This window comes from Gambusia affinis, linkage group LG03 (assembly GCF_019740435.1).
Source record: "Gambusia affinis linkage group LG03, SWU_Gaff_1.0, whole genome shotgun sequence".
NCBI classification, from domain to species: Eukaryota; Metazoa; Chordata; class Actinopteri; order Cyprinodontiformes; family Poeciliidae; genus Gambusia; species Gambusia affinis.
Window position 1 is genome coordinate 32,653,663 of NC_057870.1, and position 22,753 is coordinate 32,676,415.

At 36.7% G+C, this 22,753-nt stretch overlaps 1 protein-coding gene across 1 annotated transcript; it reads right to left on the bottom strand.

The window, feature by feature from the left end:
- Nucleotides 1-1,378: 1,378 nt before the first annotated feature.
- On the bottom strand, nt 1,379-21,909 carry npffr2a (neuropeptide FF receptor 2a). Its single transcript, XM_044112361.1, has 4 exons — nt 21,613-21,909; nt 16,593-16,927; nt 6,808-6,907; nt 1,379-3,853 (listed from the first exon to the last, which is right to left on the bottom strand). Exons 2-4 carry the CDS (start codon nt 16,918-16,920, stop codon nt 3,001-3,003), a joined length of 1,281 nt encoding a protein of 426 aa, XP_043968296.1. The 5' UTR covers nt 16,921-16,927; nt 21,613-21,909; the 3' UTR covers nt 1,379-3,000.
- Between the last annotated feature and the right edge of the window lie 844 nt (nt 21,910-22,753).

The following is a 22,753-nucleotide window of genomic DNA, read 5'->3' on the forward strand; positions in this document are numbered from 1 at the left end:
TGAGAATGATTTAAATTACTTTCACCTGCCTTGTTGCTGAAATGTGCTATACATATAAACATGATTGATTGGTAGACTGCCACTAATGCTAAGGCTAGTTAGCATAGCGTGGCGACAGATAAACATTTTTTCTGTAACAGTGAGCTCAACATTAGCACGTTGAACCGCGTACATGAGGATGATGGGCAGCGTTAAGCCCCTCCTCCTGTTTTTGCATTTCTTCAGGTGGCTCAGGGACGATGAGGAGGAGGAGATCATTTTTTCAGATTCTCTGTCTCAAACTTACTGTCACGACATGGAAAAGTTGTAATAATTATGAAAAAAACATGTATTTGTAAAAGTTACATACAGTAGTTTTAATAGAAAAATAAAAACCCTTTAAATAAATCTTAATGTGAAGAGCTTCAAAAAATATAAATTTATATTCTGAACATTTAATCTGCCGTTTCAACCTTCATTTTTAATTCTCTGGACATGATGCAGCAACACTTGGTGACCTACAAACACAATGCTCACAAATGCAATCAGTGTGTGCTTCAGTCCCTGTGAATTACAGCTAATTATCACCATTTAAACTACCAACAGGGTCTGCAGACACAACGACAGGCTGAAGGACTCTTCCAGTGGCTAACAGATGATGGCACTCAGGTAAAGTGAGAAGAGATGTTCAGGGAGGGCGGCGGCTTGTTTTACAAAGACGAGTCAAGTCAAGGTCACAGAAGCTGCGTGTCAACATGAGAGATTCACCCAAAGGGGGAAACATGACCTGTTCTCTAACTAAGATGGAAAAATGTTCTGAATTCAGCGCCGTTGTTAAGCTGCTGCTATTTTAAAAGATCCCTGTGGAGACGGTGGTTTGTTTTGTGATCTCTGATGTGTATAAACTCCCAGATTCACTAAGATTAAACTCAGCATGAGCTAATTATCGTGGCTGACTCTCAGCTTTGACCTCATTATGAGACACAGGAAATGCAGGCTGCAGCAGAAAGAAAAATTACATCCATTTGAAAAAAAATTACATCAAGCAATTTCAAGATTCGTTGAAACCGCTGCAGCAACTGGCACCCAGGTAGAGACGCACTGCAAAAACACTAAATCCTACCAAACATTTTTATCTCATTTCTAGTTGCAAATATCTTGGTACACTTGAAATTAGACAAAACTAACATACAAGTAACTTTTTAGCAGAATATAGGAACTTGTTTTACGTAAATAATTCCTTAATATTGAATTTTAAGAAAAGTTTTAGTTCCACTGGCAGATTGTTTTACTTATAACATGGAAAAAATGTCTTGTTACAGGTGAAATAATCTGCCAATGGAATAAGTGTTTTTAAATCGATATTAAGGAATTTTTTTACTTAAAATAAGCTCCTACATCCTGCTTAAAAAGTTTCTTGTTCTGTGTTATTTGAAGTATGACAAGATATTTGCAACAGATAATTGGCCAAAAATACTTGGTAAGATTTGTTTTTGCAGTGTGTGATCAAAGTTTTCAAATAAACCTTTAATTTCATAAAGCTTATTAACTGATGGATTAATAAATATTAAGATAATTGTGGTTTGGATAATCCTGTCACAATTTTTCCTAAAATAAAAGTGTTTTTGTTGTAAAGTTAATATAATCTTGTATCTTTGGATTGATCTGAGTGTCTTAAATCTTTTAATTAGGATGTTTTCAGTTTTTCAGAGTTATGAATACAACATGACACGAGGGCCATTATGATTGTCTCCTTATGAAATCAGCTAATGGAGTGAATCTTTGTTGTTCATGTTGATTAAAGATATTTAATATGCGCCCATTTTTCATTTTCAGAAATATAAATGAAAGCAGAGAAAATAAATTCTGTTAATTTGAAGGATTTTCTCAGCAGTCGGCTCACAGCTTCAGGATCTGCAGGATGTAGAATATATATACAGCAACACAACAGGTCAGGGGCCCCCAGGGGCCCCACTTTGGCCCCTTTGCAGGATTATTACACAAATATAAAAATAAAACAACAGTAAATCTTTTCTTCTCCACATTCATTCATTATTTACACGTTTATGTGCAGGTTTGCAGAGCCGATTTCAAACTGAAAACTTTAAAATAATGTCAGCTGAAGTCTTTCCTTCATCAAGAGGAATTTTAAAAAATGGAAAAAGACAAATTAGTTTCAGGGTCATCAGCAGATTATCAGTTTTTCCAAAAATATGATTCTCATCATGAAACTATAAATCAGCTTGAGTGAATATTATAGTATTTTGAATGAGTTAGTCATAAAAACAATTTAAAAGTGTTTAAGCCACAAAAAAGTGACACTAATGGAATATTTACTGGCTGCTTTTCTAGGTAGGAGATCAGACGTCTGTGTGAACAGTTTAGCACCACAAAGCCATTTCTGGAGTTCTTCTGCTTTTTTAAAATTATTATTTTAACTCGTATTTTCCCCCAAAGTGGATGTTTTACTTTGTCGCTGTGTCTCACTTCCTGTCCCATTCCTGACATTCCCGTCAAACATGCATGAAAGAATTATAACAGAGAACATTATAACATAATATAAGACTTAAAAACATTGATTTTACATAACACTGCCCCTTTAAAGTTGTTGTTTTCACATATCTGACCAAGCTTGTGAAGCTACTGGTGTATTTAAGTGTACTGTACTGGTGCAGAGTTATCAAATACATTTATCATTGGGTACATTTATATCTTAAGAAATGTTTAATGTAAATTCAGAACCGTTTATCTGTATTAGATCAATATCAGCCAATACTAAACCTCAGATATTGATATCAGAAGTGGGAAGTAAATGGGTCGGTGTCCCTAATTTAAACTAGTTTTCTATGTTTTTGTTTTCACCTTAAGTCTGTACTGAAAACCAAGCATGATTATTATCTGTATTAATCATGGCATTAATCACCATTTGAACCCCATTCATTTTGGATGTGTTATTTTACGTAGGCACAGCATGTTCAAATTTTAAACATCCTTAAATAACAATTATGAAAAGGCGCGTCATCAGATGGACACGGCGGTCACGCCGCCGCTGCTGCCGGACCCCTGCTCCAGGTCCTCCATCACCAGCTCCCGCTCAGGAACGTGGTTGATCCGCCTGGAAGCGTTCTTGTCCAGGCTGTTGAGCGAAATGGGCTCCACGGTCGTCTGCACGTTGTTGGCCGGCAGCACCGAGTTGCCCTGCAGTCTGTGTGAGTAGCTCTTCCTGCGCTGACCGTCCGCCGCGCACAGGCTGATCTTAAACACGGCCTGGAAACCCCGCCGGAAGTTCTCGTTGAAGAAGCCGTAGATGATGGGGTTGACGCTGCTGTTGAAGAAGGCCAGCCAGTGAGCGAAGGGGTAGATGTAAATGTTGATAATCCTGTACTGCTGCTCCGTCAGGCTGGCGTAGTCGCTCAGCATCATGAGGGTCCAGAGAGGCAACCAGGAGAGGATGAAGAGCAGAGCGACGATCAGGAGCATTTTTATCACCCGCTGCTTCTTCTTCGACACGCTGTGGCGGTTGTCGGCGCCCGGCTTTCCTCCCGTCGGAACGGCGGTTTTGAAGAGCGTAATCCCAATCCGGGCGTACATAATCACAATGAGCGACAGAGGGGCAAGGTAGATGTTCGCAAACAGGACGGTGGTGTAGATTTTCCTCATTTCCTGGTTGGGCCAGTTCTCCCTGCACCAGTAGAAGGGACCAGTCTGGTTGTCGTAGCCCAGTAAGACGCGGACGGTGTGCTCCTTGGTCACCTGCAGCATCACACCGGACGGACACATGATGGATATGGCCAGGACCCAGATTACCACGATGATCAGCGACGCCGTGGAAATGGTGAGCTTCTGCTTGAATGGGTAGACGATGCATCGGAACCTGCAGGGTTGAGAAGAAGAAGAAGAAGGTTCTGTTTGGGTCGAGCTTATTTGAATTACATTTCAGCAGCAACAACACTGCAAAACACAAAATCTGGCAGTGTTTTTATCTAGTGTCTAGAGCAAATGTCTTAGTACAGCTGAAGTAAGACAAAAGTAACCTACAAATTACTCTTCAGCCAGAAATATGCCAGAAATAAGCCTGTCTTAAGGAATAAATTCCTTTATATTGACTTTGAAAAAGTTTGGCTGATTATTTCAGATAAAACATTTTTCCCTTGTTGCCAGTGAAATATTCTGCCAAAGATTTTCCACTTTTACTTAAAACAAACTCACATTTCTTGTTGAACAGTTACTTGTCAGTTAGTTTTGTCTTATTTCAAGTGTTTGTCTAGTTTCTATTTGCGCTGTAATAAGATTTTGTGTTTTTACTGTGAGGGCAGTTCAAATTGCTTTACATCATAAAAATATCATAATAATAATAAAACAAGAAATAAACATTTAATTTAGTCAAATGCAATCATTAAGCAAATACACATCAACGGCCTCCACTAATGATTACTGATTATTCTATCAATTAATTGATTAATCGGATAAAAATGTTGCAAATTTTTTATTTTTTGCATAATATTAGAAAAACAATGGAAGATGCGAATTAGCAAATAATTCCATTTCTCTTTTAAATAAGAAAATAAATGTTTTATTGGCTAAAATGCAATAACACAGCATTCCTTTAGCAGCTAAATTTTATTATTAATCTGTATTGTTTTTTAGATCAATCACTGAAAAGCAAAAGTCTTAAATCTTTAATAATTAAGGTTTACGTTAAATGAAGAGTCCCAACAATGTCAGCCTGTATTCTTAGTCACAGCATCATAAATATGGCAGCTATTAGCAGAACATTTACTTAATGGAAATGTACTGCTAATAGCTGCTAATAGCTGCTAATAGCTGCTAATAGCTGCTAATCGCTGCTCTTCATCTGCCTTCCCTTTCTGAAGTTGGTGGTCGTCTGTCTGATGAGGTGACTTTGAATCGTGGACGCCACGTTTTGGAGTTAATGTGTCCTTTCCGGAGGCGCTGATGTCCTCCTGGGATTTCACATAATGACAGTGACATCACTGGACACCTGACCTCCCAGGAGACCGGCTGTCATTTTTAAGCTTCAGCGTTCTGGTCGCCCTTCCCTCCATTTTGTCCTCTGATGCGACTCGACGCTTTGGCTTATTCTACGTAATGAAACACCGTGCGGCTTCTGGGGGGGTTTGTGGCGCTAGCTTCTCTTTTTCGCAACAGTTAGACAGGAAATAGGCGGATATAGTAAGGTTCCTAAGGTCAAAGGTCAAACCCCTGCTGGCTGCGTCAAGAACTGTTGACTGTCATGGCAACAGATCCTGTATCTGGGTCATTCATGAACCACCACAAAATTAGTTAATTAACTAATTTTAATTATTTCTGATACATTTTATAATCATCATGTTGTATTTTATTTTTTGTATTTTCTGGTTGTGGTAGTTAAGTTATTTTAACCCTTGTTTGTTTTTTAGCAAGACAAATTACTCCATGAACAACAGGTGAAAAGCAACATTTTGGCTACTTCTGGCACATTTACAGAAATGTTCATTAGTGTGCATTATTGCTCCTAAAGAAATAATAAAAACTTCAAATGGAGCCATGCAAAAATACATCTTACCAAAAAGCCTTCATCAAGAATTAAAACATAAAAATGACGATCAAAATGTTTTGTTACAACTTCTTTGTCCTATTTCTAACTAAACATGGCAGACATTTTCAGAAACTGCATGGATTTCTTCTTCTATGGTTTCAGTAGTTTAGTCTAATAACATCCAGTTGGTAATGGTTTTAAAATAAAACCTTGAATTTCACAATGACGTAAACTGATATTCAACTTACTGTCTGACAAAAAACTATAAAATATCTCCTCTGTATTTATCTGATAGTTACTAACTTGAGCTTTCTGCTGCAGTCGGTGCTTTTCAGTTATTATGCGGGTCAATCAAACTATGAGCCTTTTCTCCTGCTTGCACCAGATGCACTCCTGTTTGTTTTGGCTGTATTTACCCAGAATCCCTTGGATTCAGGAAGTGGACTACTACTTGTGCTGTAGTCCACTTCCTGAACGCTCTCTTAGATTCAAGTTTGTAAATCAAAGGTTGTAGCTTTTAGGGCTAACAATTATTCCAGAAAACCTGTCATAGTAAGTTGCACTTGTTCAGTCTTGTTCTAATTAAGAATATTCTAATAAGTCATAAACTCAACTGTTTATTACTTATTAATCTGAGGTTTGTAGAATTTTTTTAGATTGTTTTTATTTTTTGGCTGATTTTCTGGGATGTTCACTCCTGGAAGGACAGCTGCCTTTTGTTTGTCACAAGTGAATAACCTTAATTTAAGTTGAATAACGGACATTAAATAGATCAGAAATCACATCCTGATGCTTAACAAATTGATGTGCAGCAGCAGCTGCTTCACTAACATCATTACTGACATCATTATCTTTATTTAATGAAACTAAAGATGAAAACTAAATATGAAACTAAGGTTTTCATGTACAGTCTTAATATTTTCTGTTATTTTTGCACAATTAAATCAATTTGAAAGCTAGTAAAGATTTGAGCAGCTTTGTTAGCTGATACATAAAAACCTTTTAAGTGAAACTGAGTGTATTTTCTTTTTGCCAAGATCTAAGACAGAAATCTTTTCGAGACATGCATGCTGAGTTTTATTATAATAATTCATATTTTTGCTAATTTTTAAAACAAATTTTACCTAAATCTAAGATGTCTTCTATATTTTTTCTTTGCATTTTCTGTTTGTTCAGAGTGTGTGTGTTTTTATAGTTTTTATTTATTTTATTTGTCACAATGGTTCGTTTGATTTTTTTTGTGGTCTCCGTTTACTAAAAACCCATGAGTGAAAAGAACCGACCATTACCTGTCAACTGCGATGGCAACCAGTGTGAAGACGGAGGCGGAGACTGAAATCCCCTGAACCATGCCGCTCATTTTGCAGACCAGGCTTCCAAACGGCCAACCTGTTGACAGAAAAATGACGTTGAGCTCGTTTACTGCAGGGAACCTGTTCATAAAGACGACAGAAACACTTTTAAGCACAAGTTATGACTCATAATGGGGCACTTAAGGTTCAGTGAGGCAAGCATTCAGTTTTAATAGAGTCCATTACCTGCTGAGGCCAGAAAAATCCAAAATGTCACGTTTGGTGGAGGTTTCATGGAGGTTATGGTCTGTTTGTACCTGAACCTGTCCTCCCCACTGCAAGGAAGGCTTAACATCTAATTTAAAAAATGTTCAGGTTTTACAAAAATAAAATACATAGTAAATAAATTAAATAAAGCTAAGATTGGAAGCATTTAATATAAATATAACAAGAAATCCCACTTTGCAGTTTGTTATCCACCTGGCTGGATGTTGGCCTTTTTTGCATCAAGTGTAATTAATCAATTAATGGCGTAGTTAAAAAAAAAGGATCTTAAAACTGTTCAAATGCCTCATTTGCATTTAAGAAATACATCAGAATGAAGAGACTGGTCCAGAAATTAGAGATTTCAGTGCCTCGTAGGTTTAAAGGGGATCTATTATGGAAAATTTACATTTAGCATATTTTTGTATTTTCATTTAGTAGAAATACTGCATAAAGAAACAATCAACTGTTTTTATTAAAAAGTAATTTAATGTTTTTTGGTATCGTCATAAATCAGCGTGATATTTCTGATTTGGACATTTGGACAAATGATGCATTAACTCGTCCAAAAAGATCCTCTGCTTTTGCATGCATTGACTTTAGAGTTAAGCAAAGATATTCCTGGATTTTGTTGGTCTTTAATATTCAAATCCTCCTGTGTGAAAAATAAATGTTTCACTGTCTGAACAGTTTGTGACAAAAAAACAAACACTTTTGGTTATTTTTTAAGATGTTCCTGTAGAAAACTTTCCAAATCATCTTCAGTCAAAATTCTTATAAATATCATATTTTCAAGAGACTATAAGTAGGTTTGTCATAATAAATAATCACACAGTAAATAAAAATAAACTCAATAATTTCCACTTGCACAATTGATTGTTTTTTAAGTTCAAACTTAATTTGTTAGTTACAATTTGTGTAATACTTTTATGTTTATCTTCTCAGTAATAATAAACAAAAAGACAGGAATGCTGCATAACTCCTTTTCTCTGGAACTCGTCCATACAAGTCGGTTTGGAGCGTTTCAGTGGGAACGTTGGTCAGCGTTTCAGTGGGAACGTTGGTCAGCGTTTCAGTGGGAACGTTGGTCAGCGTTTCAGTGGGAACGTTGGTCAGCGTTTCAGTGGGAACGTTGGTCAGCGTTTCAGTGGGAACGTTGGTCAGCGTTTCAGTGGGAACGTTGGTCAGCGTTTCAGTGGGAACGTTGGTCAGCGTTTCAGTGGGAACGTTGGTCAGCGTTTCAGTGGGAACGTTGGTCAGCGTTTCAGTGGGAACGTTGGTCAGCGTTTCAGTGGGAACGTTGGTCAGCGTTTCCAGTCTGAAAGGATTCGTCCACAGAAACGCTGCAGCGAACCGAGTGGGAGCCGTTTCTCTGGTTCCAACCTGCAGAGTCTTCATCACTCGGTCAGACTGTTCGCCTCTGATTTCTGCAGGGATTCGTCACTGCTCTGTTTGTTTTCTTGATGAAGAAAGTAAATTGTAGAATTTGTGATTTTAATAGTGCTTAAAAGTAGCTGAAAGTGTTCAGTGTTTTCTTCGCTCTCGCCTCGTCTTTGGGCTGTTCGTTGTCCCCTCACATTTCTTCTTTTTTACTGTTTTTCTAAAAGAGGCTTTAGAATCTCAGAGCAACACATTCAGCTTTGTAATCCCTTCAAAAAGAGGGAACTTCAATCAGGCTTGTGCCAGAGTCCCTTTACTACACCTACCTCTGGGTTGGCTTACAATATGAACCACTGTGGCCTGAGGTTTTACTCTTTATTAATAGTTGTATGTAGAGAGGAATATTATCTTTGAACACACAGTTAACAAATCAGCCCTGGTGGCCCGCGTCAGGGACAGGGAACAGTTATTTCTCATCATAATCCATGTTTATTTTGGGATCCTGCCAGAAGTTAATAGAAGAACAAACATCCCATAAATAAGTAAAAGATATACATCTTTTTACATATCAATGTGAAAGAATAGATGTTGGACACCTCCTTCCTTTTAATTTATTTATTTTTTTTTTATTGAAAAACTGTTTTAATATGAAAATTATTTATCAAGCTGCACTTCTCCTGTTGAGCCTGAAGGTGGCGGTAAGCATGACGTTGCAGCAATGCGCCACCAGAGGGCGTACCAGCAAGCTGGCAACTCAGCGCTGCAACAGATGTAGGTCAATTGGGATGATGATCGCTGCTCTCTAATTTACGACGGGGAATTACGGCCTTTGAAGATAAAACAAAACATCTGTAAATTTCCCCCAGAAAACTCACAAATTTTCTAGAAAAAACATGAAACATTTTTTTCTTCTGGATTGCCAAATGTCATTAATTTGCAAGAAAAAAAAATCAGATATTTTGAGATTAACCTCAAATACCTGGAAATCTCTGAGCTCCAGAAATCTAAAATTTTAAAATAAAGCAAACAGAAACTTTCCAATTAATCTCAAAAACTTTTGAGAAAAATGTGGAAATTTCTGAGCTTAAAAAGTCAAAAGTTTGCGCCAAAGTTTTTTAGATCAATCTCAGAAATTTCTAGAAAAACCTGGAAATTTTTGAGTTTCAGAAGTTGAAATTTTTCCATCTTTGCAGAATTTTCAACTTTAAATGTACTTTAAATTTTTCCTATCTGCAATGGCCGCTGTCATACTTGCCTGTCTGTCAACAGGTAAATAATAATCAGTAACTCATTTACAGTATTGCATAAGAGTGTTAGAACTCCAACACACTCTCCTGAGTGTGTTGTGTATTTTCAAGCTAGCTTAAATTGAATTTAGGTAATTGATGCTGCCACTAGTCTGGAGGAGTTGTTTGTGGAAGGGGTAAAAAAGTGATTTTTCATATTTTTATCAGCTGTGTGCAGATTTAATTTACAAACAGCCTGAAAACACCAGCCGGTGTAATTAATTTAGAACGTGTTTTACTGTGAGGACGGACTTACTAAAATAAAATGTTTTTATTAATATTCAAATTAATGAAAGGACTGCATATGAACATTGTGTCCTGGTAAAATATGAGCCCAGTGAGTTTCAGCGTTTCTGCTGTGGAGTCCGATCAACTTGTTTCAAGTCTGCATCAATTCTGGAAGAATTTCAAACTTAATTTCCTCGTCGTTCCCTTCAGCTAAATCAGTGGAATGAGAAATACCTGTCCTGTTTTTAATCAGGAGCGGCAGTAAAGTCTGTGGCTCTGTTTTCAGAGTCCGTCTCTTTCCACTGAACTGCTTGGCTTTTCTCTCAGTTGCTGAAACTCTAATGCATTCTGGGATTGTTTGGTTTGGTGATTTTCTCCTAGTTCACAAAAATAAATTCAGTTCCAGGGTTTTATGTATAACGACTAACATTGTTTCAATTCTAAACACAAAATATAAAAACAGTTCACCTACTTCCTGCTCAGCTCTACGAACAGCAGCACAAACATTCATATCAGCAGTAATAAAGCGACAATTCAGGTAAATGTCACATCACTGTTGGTATCACAGATATATATTATATATATATACACCTGGTGAAAGCTATTGCTGGTTTTAATTAAAATCAGATTTGGGGACACTAACGGTTCACTATGCGGTTCTATTTACCATGAAATTAAATGGAACATAAAAATTGTGGTTGTTAAAAGACAAATATTTTCAGTTGTATCTCATAGAAATAAGATTAACTGCAGTCTGGAGGTCAGAAATGGCCGCCGGCCCACAGTTTGGACACCCGAGCCTTTGACTGATGATGACAGACGTCGATCTGTTCTGACATCCAGATGAAAAACCTTCTGTTTCCAAACATCACAGCGTCGTGCTCTTCGCCGTCGTCAGCAGAGGAAACGAGTCTTTCATCACAAAGCGTCCAGATGAAGAGCAGCTGATGAGCTGATTTCTTTGACTTACTGGGTTTCTGATCTCTGACATAAACAAGCCTTTTGCCTTTTGCCTTTTGTCTTCTGCTTGCTGAGTCCTTGATTTGCCTTTTTTCCTCTCAAGGTGCCACCTGCTTCAACTTGACCCCTTTTTCCACACCACTGCTTTTTCTATTACCGTTTTGCTCAGATATGAAAGGTGTTGGAGTTTTCTCTGCAGCTAAATAAATAGACCGAGATTTCATATTACTTTTAACGCTCTTGATATTACAGCCATATGCACCCAATCATACATCCATCTGTAAGCAACCTGAGGTTCAGTGCCTTGAATATGAGGGCAGATTTACAGGAAGAGGCTGGATTTGAACCGTTAACCTTTGGATTGCTACTCTGGATATTTACAGACAAAGGTCTTTGTTTTGTTTTTTTACCATTTTTTTCTTCATCTTAAATGCTAAATGCATATATTTTTGTACAGTTAGTTAAATGCTGCTTTTAGTGTTGTTGTTTAACCAAAAGTCTATTTTCAGTTTGTATCCTCCAGTAAATGATTAATCAATTACTAATCAGTTGACAAACATTTAAAAAAATAATTAATTGTTTCAGTCCTAACATATTGCTTTTTAATACAACTATTAAAAAGACATTAGTGATTATTAATCAAGCTTATTGCATTTTATGGCAGAATTAAATCACATTCACCAAAAAAAGACAAAAAAGATGAGTGGCTGTAAATCTGTAAACTGCAGTGTCTGTTTATTATTTCACTGCCAAAAGGAGGCGATGAAGTTTCTGCCAAGACGTTTTCCCAGCTCTGAATTACCGCTCTGGGTTACAACGAGAGGCTTTGATCCCAACGTTTTTAAACGGCAGCATCAAAAGTTTTGCAAAAACGTGAAACTGAAAGTGTTGTGCCTCTTCCACTAATCCTTTTACCCTCAGGCATCAAACCCCATATCTGTACCTCACATTGATCCTTTATTTTTTTGGGTGGATGATTTAAAGTACCACCAGACACGTATACAATGTATGTGAGGCAACAAACCCAAATCTGGTTCTGGGAGGAGTCAGGGTCCCATTTTATGATGGATGTTTAATTAGGAACCAATAAGTTCCCAAAGTATGCAGGAAAATATTTTTTTCCCTAAAAAATAAAAAGTCATGCCATAGAGCCCTAATAAAATCAGTTTCTAACTGTGTGTGCGCGTTCATGCCTGATGGGTAAAAGAGTTCAGGCTGGACGGCAATAATTAGTTACTTATCAGAGAAATAATAGTTTTAGGATGATTTAGTTTTAAGATGATTTAGTTTTAAGATGAATGACATTAAGCAGAAATGATGATCAGACTGATGTCATGATGTCATTAGTTCATTTCCATGAGGTTTTAATAGTTTGTTTTAAACAATCTGGATCTCTTCTTGGAAGATTGTACCCTTTTTTATTGTTTTACATGATGTTTGATAAATTGGACAATAAAAACACCCAAAGTGAGTCACTTTTTCTGCAGTAAATGTTGAACTTTTTTGCAGGTCTGCTTCAGGAAAATCAACTCCCAGGAAGGTTCAGGTTTTATCAGATGCGGTGAATTATTCAAGAGGTGCAGATAGTGAAGCCTCATGAGTTCTTCTGCTGCTGCTGTCACAACATTTATGGTAAAAAGTTGTTAAAGTGATCTTGCTGTGAGATTGTGAACTTGGTGATAACAGTGAAATGTTAAAAATGTTTTCTGACAGTGAGCTTTGAGCGTTGCGTCGTTGACCTGAAGTAAGACGGTTCTGCAGATAAATCGTGGCTAAGCTTGTCACAATAAATCATTTAATCACACAGAAAATTCAAATAACCTCAATAATTTCCATGTGTATGACTTGTTGTTTTTCTTTTATCTCTGCAAAACTGGAACATAAAAATCTTCAGTTTGTTACTTTGGACTATTTTTAAGGACAGTTTTGTTCAGACTCAATAATTCATTTTATTAGTTGTTTGTTGTTTGGTTTATTTATTTTGGATATTTAAAATGTCTTCCATTTCCAGAGTTAAATGTTTATTAAAATTTAAAGTTCACTATTATGCCGTTAGTACCATTATATTTTTAAATGGTATAAATGATCGTTTTATACAATAACTTTAAAAATGTATCATGTTTGTGTTGTGTGTCTCTGTACCAGTTGGCCAGTTAGCAGCTGTGAATTTATTACGTTGTTATGAAAAATGGATCAGAACCTGCATGTTTAAGATGCTTGACTGGTTGAAAACTCTCCACTTTAGATGATATTTTCATGATTTTTGAACCATCACATCACAGTATCTGCTGCAGAACTGCAAACTCAGGTAATGGACGTCCAGAGAATCAAATCCACCATTTTTATTTCTAATCCAAGTTCAAGGATGGCGGAGCGACGAGTGGAAAAGTTGAAATGTTTGGTTCTTTAAGGCACCTGGGGAAACGTCTAAAACTGACATCAATATTAAGATATTATTGACTTAAAACAATTAAAAGTTACTTGCAAACAGTTTTGTTTAATATTAAGTGTACTAAGTTATTTACATTACAAACTACATATTTGACATTTTTTATTTTTCCAGTTACAAATACAGATAATAATACATTTTATTTAAATTTGATATCATCAAACTTCAGACATTCAGGTGTTTTTGTTTGTTTTCCTTTTATTTGTTTTATTCAAACCAAAGTTTGTAGACGTCCACAAAAGACTTAAAACACTTAACACTAAAAAAGTAAAAAACAGAATTTAAGAGCAAATCAAATCAAAATCTTTTTGAGGTTGAGTTGAGGAACTACAAAGCAAGAGGGAATCTGAAACTGAAGTATTAATCGATACCGATTGGGTATCAATTTTATCAATATTTTGTGTCAATCTGCTTCAGGTCACGACTTAGCAAATGATTATAAAACTGAGAATTTCAATCAGTTTCTAGGGGAAATTCATAAGCTGATATCAGCTTTGATAAGTATACATTCACCTGCCTACACCTGTCAAACTGACCTGCTGTAAGTCGCCACGGCAACATCTAACACGTATTTTTTGTGAGGTCTTACAAAGAGTGAGAATGCCCAGCAGCTCCTGCAGACATCCAGCAGAAAGCCTGCGAACCGTCGCCGCCGCTGCCACAGAGGATCATGGGAGACGTGTGGCTTCAACAGCTGTCGGGTAAAATTAGCAGACTGCGTGAACATCCTTGGTGTTTGCACTGAAGACGCTTTCCTCCATCCCATCTCCAACGTTCAGCTCCCTGCAGGGAATCGGTTCGCTTTGATCACCGTGGACTGTCAGGAACGCATCAGCGCCGCCATGTTTACGCTGATCAATGTCTTTCCTCCAGAACATCAGCTGCAGACCAGATTCTCATCAGCAGGAGGAGTCCGATAATCCACAACACGGAAATATTTAGAGCGACCTGACCTTTTGTTTACGTGTGTTTTCCAGCAGAAATATATACCACAGCATTCTGGGGCTATTATAGATAGAAAAAGAAAAAGGAATAAATTTGCAAGAAAAAACCCAGAAATGTGTAACTTCATTTATATTTTATTTATAAAGGTTTATCTATTTATTTATTTTTTATGGTGCTTATTACACACCATAATAATGGTGCAAAATAAGCATCTATACTTTGGTACATTGTAAAGAAACAAAAAAGTTAAAAATGCTTAAATGGTTACACGTTGATCACACCAAACGTGTGAGGATAATTTAGACGTCAGAGAAAAGGTAAGAAAAAAATAGCTAATAAAACAAAACACCAGAATTAAATAAAGAAAAACAAACCAAAAGGTCAATAATTTTTCCCACGCCGCCCATTTTTCCTCAAATGTCTCACTTTTTCTGCAATTGTATTCCACTTTAACTTTAACGTTAAATTTCAGAGTTTCAAAAGTCAAAATTCAAGAAGTTTTGACTTTTGAAATTTCCAAGTTTTTTTTCCTGAGATCAATTACAAAATTTAATTAATCTAATCTAATCTAATCATTGGCAGATATTTCTTCCTCCTTTTTTTATTTTTTATCTAAAATATCCCTAATCTGCTGCTGTAGGACAAATATTTTTAGTTAACTATGAATTATTTCCAAAACCACCGGTGGTACTGCCACTCCTGCACTGCAAAAACCCAAATTTACCAAGTATTTTTTGTCTAATCAAGTGCAAATATTTGACTGAACTTAAAATAAGACAAAACTAACTTATAAGTAACTTTTCAGCAAGATATAGGAGCTCGGTTTAAATAAATAATTCCTTAATATTAATGAAAATGTTCTAGTTTTAATGGAAGATTCTTTTACTTATAACATGAGAAAAATGTCTTGTTGCCAGCAGTAGTTCATTTTTTCTTATTTTAAGTGTATTAAGACATTTGCACTAGAAATTAGATTCCCATATCAAATGTATCTTAAGGATTATTTCTGATTTAAATCACAATCTTAATTTTTGTTTTCAGGTCAGTATAAATATTTAAATCTTTATTCCTTACCGCGTTACGTAAAACCTCTGACATGTGAAAAGTATCGTTATACACAAGTTCTCCTGGTTATGGATTACTGCGGCGAAGATTAAAATTTGACAAGCAGAAGATGAATCTGACTGAGAGCCGTCACATGCAGAGTCCAAAGGTTAATTAAGACGTCATTCCAGCTTAGCGGCTGCTGAACGGAGAATCCACCAGAGAATCTGAGATTAAATGTGGAAATGAAATGTTATGATGGAAACTCTCACAACAATCATCAGATCAGATGAGGCGTTTAACCCTCTTCTCTAAATAAATGTTGTTTGAACCTGAAAAACATTTTTCCTTTGAAGCACAGATTCCTAAAATAAAGTTAGTTTAGTAAAAAAAAGAATAAAACACACTTGTTTCCTAAACAGGATTCAGTTAATGTTTTGCACTTTTTACGGCATCAGGCTTTCATTAGAAACACAGTTACTTCCTGCAGAATTGGATAGTAACTAGTTACATGTACTTAAGTAATGTTTTTGGAAAATTTACTTTTACTAAGCTGTACTTTTTTGTTTTACTTGAGTAATTTCATAATGAAGGATTTCTTCTCTTACTTGAGTAAAATTTCTGGATTTTCTTCCCACTGAATGAAAAACAAACATGTTTTTTTTTTTAAATCCACCAGCAGTTTTTGTTAAAGTTTATTAAGTTTTTTACTGAAAGAAAAAAAACTTATTTTGCCTGATTGTGTTATTTATATAAATTATTGTCTTTTTTGTTCTTAAAATACCAACATTTCCACTTAACTTTGTATTTTGATCTGTTTGATGATGTAATTTGTAAATATTAAATGATTGATAATTAGTTACTCAGTACTTGAGTAGACTTTTTACCAAATACTTTTTTTACTCTTACTTGAGTAATTTTTTGGACGGCTACTTTTTACTTTTAATTCAGTAAAGATATGTTGAAGTAGTTCTAGTCTTACTTGTGTTTAATTTTGAACATGGTATCAAAAATCTGCTTGCTAGATACCTAAACATGTTAATTTTTACTTGCTTGTCTAAATTTATATCAGTCATATTTTCTTTCCAGCACTTTGAATCAGATAAATGTCGGTGATTTCTGCAGCTCGGTTGGAAACGACAGACCTGTGCAACCTAATCGATGGTAAAAAATTGATGTTAGCAACTTTGCAGGCCGTTCCAGGCTCTGTTTCACACTCTGCTCACCTGTAATGATGTTGTCAAGAAGAGTGGTGGGCATGCAGAAAATCCCCACCAGCAGGTCGCTCACAGCGAGGTTCAGGATGAACAGATTAGTCACAGTCCGCATGTTTCTGCTCCTCAGCACGATGAAGCACACCACTCCGTTTCCCACCATGCACACCAGAAAGATCAGCAGGTAGGACACGATGAAGATGGCGGCGGTGGACGGCTGGTGCAGGTAGTATCCGACATACGTGATGTTCCTCCTGGGAGTGACGAACTCCACCGTGGAGTTATAAAACGTCCAGTTGTCGTACAGTTGAGTGGAGTTGCTCTCTTGTCCTTCGTTCATTTTAAACCTGAAAAATTAGACAATTTTTAATCAGTTCCTGTTATTATGCCTCCTTAAACAGGAGTGGGTAGTACACTTGATGCAAGAAAAAAATAACTTACAAATGACTTTTCAGCAAAATATAAAACATTTAATAATCGTTATTATTTAAGAAAAAGTAAAAGTTCCATGTAATAACTTGTAAGTGAACTAATCTGCCAGTGGAACTAGTATTTGTTTGCTTAATATGAAGGAATTACTGACTTAAATCAAGTTCCTACATCTGTTTGAAAAGTTAACTTGTAAGTACAGTTTCTTTAACTGTACTAAGACATTTGAACAAGAAACTAAAAAAAAATTACTTGGTAAGATTTTGTGTTTTTGCAGTGTATGAAGGTGACAATTTTATTTTCCAGCAGCTTCTGGTGCCAAAGGTGTCAGAGGAGTTCTCTGACCTTTAACCCCATAGGAAATCTATGAACTGTTGTCAAGAGGAAGACGAGCGACACCGGATATATTAATCTTTCTGTACTAACGTGTGTGTGTGTGTGTGTGTGTGTGTGTGTGTGTGTGTGTGTGTGTGTGTGTGTGTGTGTGTGTGTGTGTGTTTTCAATCAGAGCAAATTTCTGGTCCCAGCCTTCTGCCACTGAAATGGATGAGTTACATAAATGGATTACCAGCTGGAGAAAACATTTTAAAGATGTTTAAAACAGCTCATTGTGAGTTGTTCTACATTTGACCAAGAAATGTGGACCATGAAGTAAATTACTTTATTCCATAAGAAACGTAGAAACAACAAAAACCTTCTCTCTTATACGTGCAGCCATCAAAACAACTCATTCTCCTGACGGAGACGCGCAGGAGAATTTTAAGCAGCTGCAAGCCTCAGATTTAATTATTAATGTGTGATAATTGGTATTATCTGATAACAGATCCAACATTTTCGTTTTGGGGAAAATCAGCATAATCTTTTACTGCATGTTGCGTCTAACTGGTTTGGTTTCATCAAAGTTGTTATCCTCACTCTGTCCCTCACAGCTTCGGCGTGTTTTATTTATTTTTGAGAATATCAATCATAGACTAGCACAACATGAGGCTATTAAGACTGAACTGGTTCAGACCTGTCCAACAGGCTCTGGAGTTACGACACCTAGTGGCTGCCTGTTGAAATAGCAACTAAAATATCGCTTTTCTTCTGTTCTTGGTGTTTTTCTTCTGCAGCTTGTTTGCATTAATCTATATTCTCCATGAACAATAATAATGACATTTTTACAGCTCCAGACACATTTATTGGTCCCACTGGTAGAAGGCATTAGGAAAAATCCATTTTTATTGTAGCAGTTTGATCTCACACTGTAAAATGTTGAAATATCCATCCATCTTTCAGATTTATGCTACAGGAGATAAATGCAACACTAAGACATTATTATTATTATTATTATTATTATTATTATTATTATTATTATTATTATTATTATTATTATTATTATTATTACAAAAACTCATTAGTACCCATATGGATTCCTGTAAAGAGAATTTTTTTTCATTTAGTCTTCACTTCCTAAAGCTGATTTCAAATTTCTAAGAACTTTCAATTAGTTAATACTTACATTTCTGTTTATATATTCTTAAATTAATATATTTCTTAGTCACTAGCTGTGTTTCAATTACAAATGAGTGCAAAACTTTGTCAATATTTTTGAAAATGTTCAAAAAACACAATTTTGCAATTGCTGTGTTTCCATTATAAGAAACACAATTAAAATCACACATGAATAAGTTTGTTTATGTGACAAATTGTTAAAAGTCATGCTGTGCCATCATCCTCCAACCATTTCCTGTTGTCTTCTTCTTGTGGTTTCCACCAGTGGCAACATCTGCTTGTTGATTATGTGACTCTTGTGATGTTTATTTTGCAGTTTTGTGAAATAAAATAATTTCAATACAACCAAAAAAAAATCAATAATAAAATTCATCTTGGTGCAAAAATGTTTTATCAAAAATCAGGATCTTTTTTAAATTTTCATGTTTCCATTAAGCAAATTTATTTTTCAAATGTTGTACAATTATATGGAAATGCAACATCTGGCTGTCAGGTAGGGTCAAAGGTCAAATTGAACGAAATCCAAAGTTCACTATCATCTCCAGATCCCCAACTTTTCATAACCATCTGCAGATCCGATCCTGTTCAGTAGTAACACAAATATCAACATGTGGAGTTTAATAAACTCAGCTTGAATTCTAACAGGAATCACAGGCTTTGGTCCGATGAGACTAATGTTATTTCCACATCTCATAGTCTGGTAAACTTGGCTTCATTAGGAACCAAAATTACAACATTTTCAGCTGCTGCGGTTCGTTTTCACACTGCTCTGTGTCAAACAAACCAAAAAAAAAAAAGAAAAAAAAAAGAAAAACCTGTTCCCTTCCTCACCTGTGAGGGCGCTGCACCAAGAACCAGAGAAGGAAACAAAAACATTTAAAGAAGACACCTATGCTGTAGTCCCTTTCTTGCTTTTGGAGCGGTCTCCGGTCCACTTTGTGTTCACATATGCATTCAAACCACACCAGAGTTCCCTTTAACCAAACTTAGACCAGAGTTTGGGTTTTAGTTCACACCTGAGCTCGATTTCGCGTTCACACTTCCACAAACGAACCAGACTTTCTACATAAATGAACTGGGTGGAGTTTAATTAAAGCTGATAAAATAAGGGTGTGTGAATGCAGTATAAGATCAACATTTCTGGCAACAAAGAGTCAGAGCTGGTCTGATTATAAATATAAAAGTCAATATGAGGAGAACCACCCAATACCCTGCAGGCACAGTAGAGGACTGGTCATACTGTGGGCTGATTTCTCTTCTGACTGCCCTGGGAAACTTTTTAAACTATCTTAGGATAAGTTGGAGGGTTCGTCTCATGGTGGAAATCCAAATTAAAGTCAGGAATTGCACCCAAGAATCTTAAATAAGTTGAGCAGGAAGTGTTGTGGAAGTTAAGTGTAAGAGTCTGAGAAAAAGAAAAAAAACGTTTTTTCTGATAAGAACCCTGGAATAAAATGGATCTTATTCCTTCATCTTTTCTCTCTGCTGCATTAAAGCCCCTCAAACTGATCTATGACCAGATATTTTCTTTTTTATCTTACTTGAATTATACTACATTTAGTTAAAAGATTATTTTAATGATAAATTCCTTTTTGGGGACGCAGTTCTGTTTAAAGCATTATTAATGCTGACTTTTTATGACTAGAATACCATCATGCTAATCAGAGCTGCTAAGATTAAGTTGATAAAATAAATGTATTTTGAATATTCTGAACCACAGCTGGGAGACTGAAATCATTTGTGTTCACTTTCTGTCTGCTTCTAACTGTAAATCTGTGCACCAGACGTCCATTTTACTTATGTTTTAAAATCTGAACAGAAACACAGAACGACTCCAGTTCCTGAACCCAGTCATGCAAATAACGGCTGTAGAAAGCAGCTTGTTCACATGTTGAGACCTTGTGCTGCTGAATCGATAAGATCACTTGTTCACAATCGGATCTATCAGCAACAAGCCGCAGCGGTGAAACAGAACCGAAAAGGACAAAGAGATAAACTCACAGCATCAGATAAAAACTTGTTTTTATGCTATATTTACTGTTATTTCAATTTGCAAAAAATATCCCACATTCTTCTTGTTGCTTGATAAATTATCCACGAATGGGCACCCAAAAGTAAAATCAACTGCTGTCATCAACTGGAACCTCATTATGAGTTCATTACATCACTGCAGGCTGGTTAACCTGCAGGAAACCTGATGGAAGCAGCCAGACACAGAGGAGTGGCCGGAGGAGACGGGGCTTTACGAAACAATAATAACATAATCAGGCTGTTTTTCTAATATAGATTTATCTCTTTACAATCACAGGACACCTTAAATGTTTTTGCAAAATCCTCAAATTAACCAAAATATCAAACTTACTGTTACTGAATGTGGCTGCATGTTTCATAACTGCTGCTGGAGAGACATGAGTTGCTTTGGTTTGTCTCATAATGAACTCGTTCACTGGTGAGTTTTTCAGTCTATGTTGTGGCATGAAGGTTTGATTCACCTCCACTGAAGGGCGTGCGTGATCAGAACCACAGCAAAGAGACATTTTTGGTTAACTTTGATTGATATGATTGAATTATGAGGAAATAATTTAAATGAAAGGGGGAAATATTATAGTTTGGGGAACTAAACCAACATGCATAAGAGTAGAAACAATTTCAATCAATAAATATGATTTTGCAACAGAACCAAAATGTCTTCCTGTAATTAGGCTGACCCTTCATTAGTTAGGGTTCGCCCCGAACTCGGGAGAAAACCGCATGTTGGGCCAACGGTCTCTGCGCCTTGATCTGCTTTGGCGCTGCGCTTTTCATGCGCTCTCCTTTTCCCTCCATGGGAACTTTGCTCCTCTAATTGCGCTCCTGTAATGAAGCGCACCGGGGACCCAGAAGGACCTGAGGGGACCCGGCGCGCTTCACTGATCCCCACAACACAAAGAGGAGTCTGTCACCAAGTAAAGACTGCGCACTGAGGCGGGGACGGAGATGAGAGGTAAGAAACCGCTAATACTGACATGAAACCCTCATCAAGATGTAAAGAAGTACATTTATAAACATACATTTATTTGTGTGATCAGATGTTTGTAAATTATTTTTTACTCCTTAGATGACGTCTTACCTGCTTTGAGTCCAGTTAAGTTGACAACCAGAGATGCGCTTTGAGCACAGGTAAAAAGAGTCCAGTTTCCTTTAAATCAGACATAGATTGAAGGACCAGCTTCATCGATGAGCTCAGGAATGAAACAGCCGAGCTGCGCTCAGTCCCAGTCCGGCTTCATGTGCGTCGCTGGCACGGGCAGCGCGCAGACTGAGGGCAGCGCCGCGCCATCCATCCGCGGCTGCCGCTGCGCTGACGTCGGCATCGGAGAGGAGGGATTAGCGGGGAGCTAATGGTTGAATGATATGCCCCTCCTGATCTCTTCCAGCTGCTGCCTCGGAAATGTCAAGAGTCTGATATTAAAAAGTCAAAGCTGAAAGTGAGAGGAGGAGGCTTTGGCTCAAAGCTCCTCTTATTTACTCTGAAGCCTCCTCTCAAAACGCCCCATATTAAATCACAAGTGTCCCATTTTACAGGGAGACATTCCTCAGAGCATACAATGTGATTCTAAAATTATCAATCAGTTTTCAACAAAACCATGCGATGGTTTAACAAAAAAGTACTTTAAAATATACTGGGTAACATAATGAAGGAATATATTGAGAATTATAAAAATAAGTTTTGAAAATGATTGACCTTGTTGTTATTTCTTTGAAGAAGAAATGTCCAGGGCAGGTTTCCACTCCCAGCAGGTATATTCTGGAGTTTTTTCCACTGAATTTTCCGCTAATTGTTTCATGTTACATTCTACAGAAAAATCTAGTTAAATCTGCAAATACAAGAATTGGATTCCATCGTATTTAATATTTGTTAAGATGGACAAATAACAGCAAACAATAGATACATATATGCATACGTTTTAAATTTTAGAAAAATAAAGTGGCAGACAATACTTAGACAATGTTAGTGGGACGCTGTCAACCAGCGTGTGACGTCATTCCCAGATCTTAGGCTAACGTCACACTGCAACCCGAAATGACCCAATTCCGTTTTTTTATTTTTGGTTTTGTCTTAGGGTGTCCTCTCTCTCAGCTTTTCATGACAGTCTGAACAACAAAGGTGGGACCTTTTTTTTCTTGAATGTTACCTGCTTGGATATTCGGTATCTGATCTTTTCAAATGTAACCTGAGTCTGACCGACCGGCCGGCCTTTCATCCGACC

Bases quoted from the DNA above. Each gene is read 5' to 3' on its own strand.
- npffr2a (XM_044112361.1), bottom strand. From the start codon at position 16,920: ATGAACGAAGGACAAGAGAGCAACTCCACTCAACTGTACGACAACTGG. The intron at 6,908-16,592 runs GTGAGCAGAGTG...TTCTGTCAACAG, and splicing joins TCTTGACAACATCATTACAG to GTTGGCCGTTTGGAAGCCTG. The intron at 3,854-6,807 runs GTAATGGTCGGT...TCAACCCTGCAG, and splicing joins GTTGCCATCGCAGTTGACAG to GTTCCGATGCATCGTCTACC.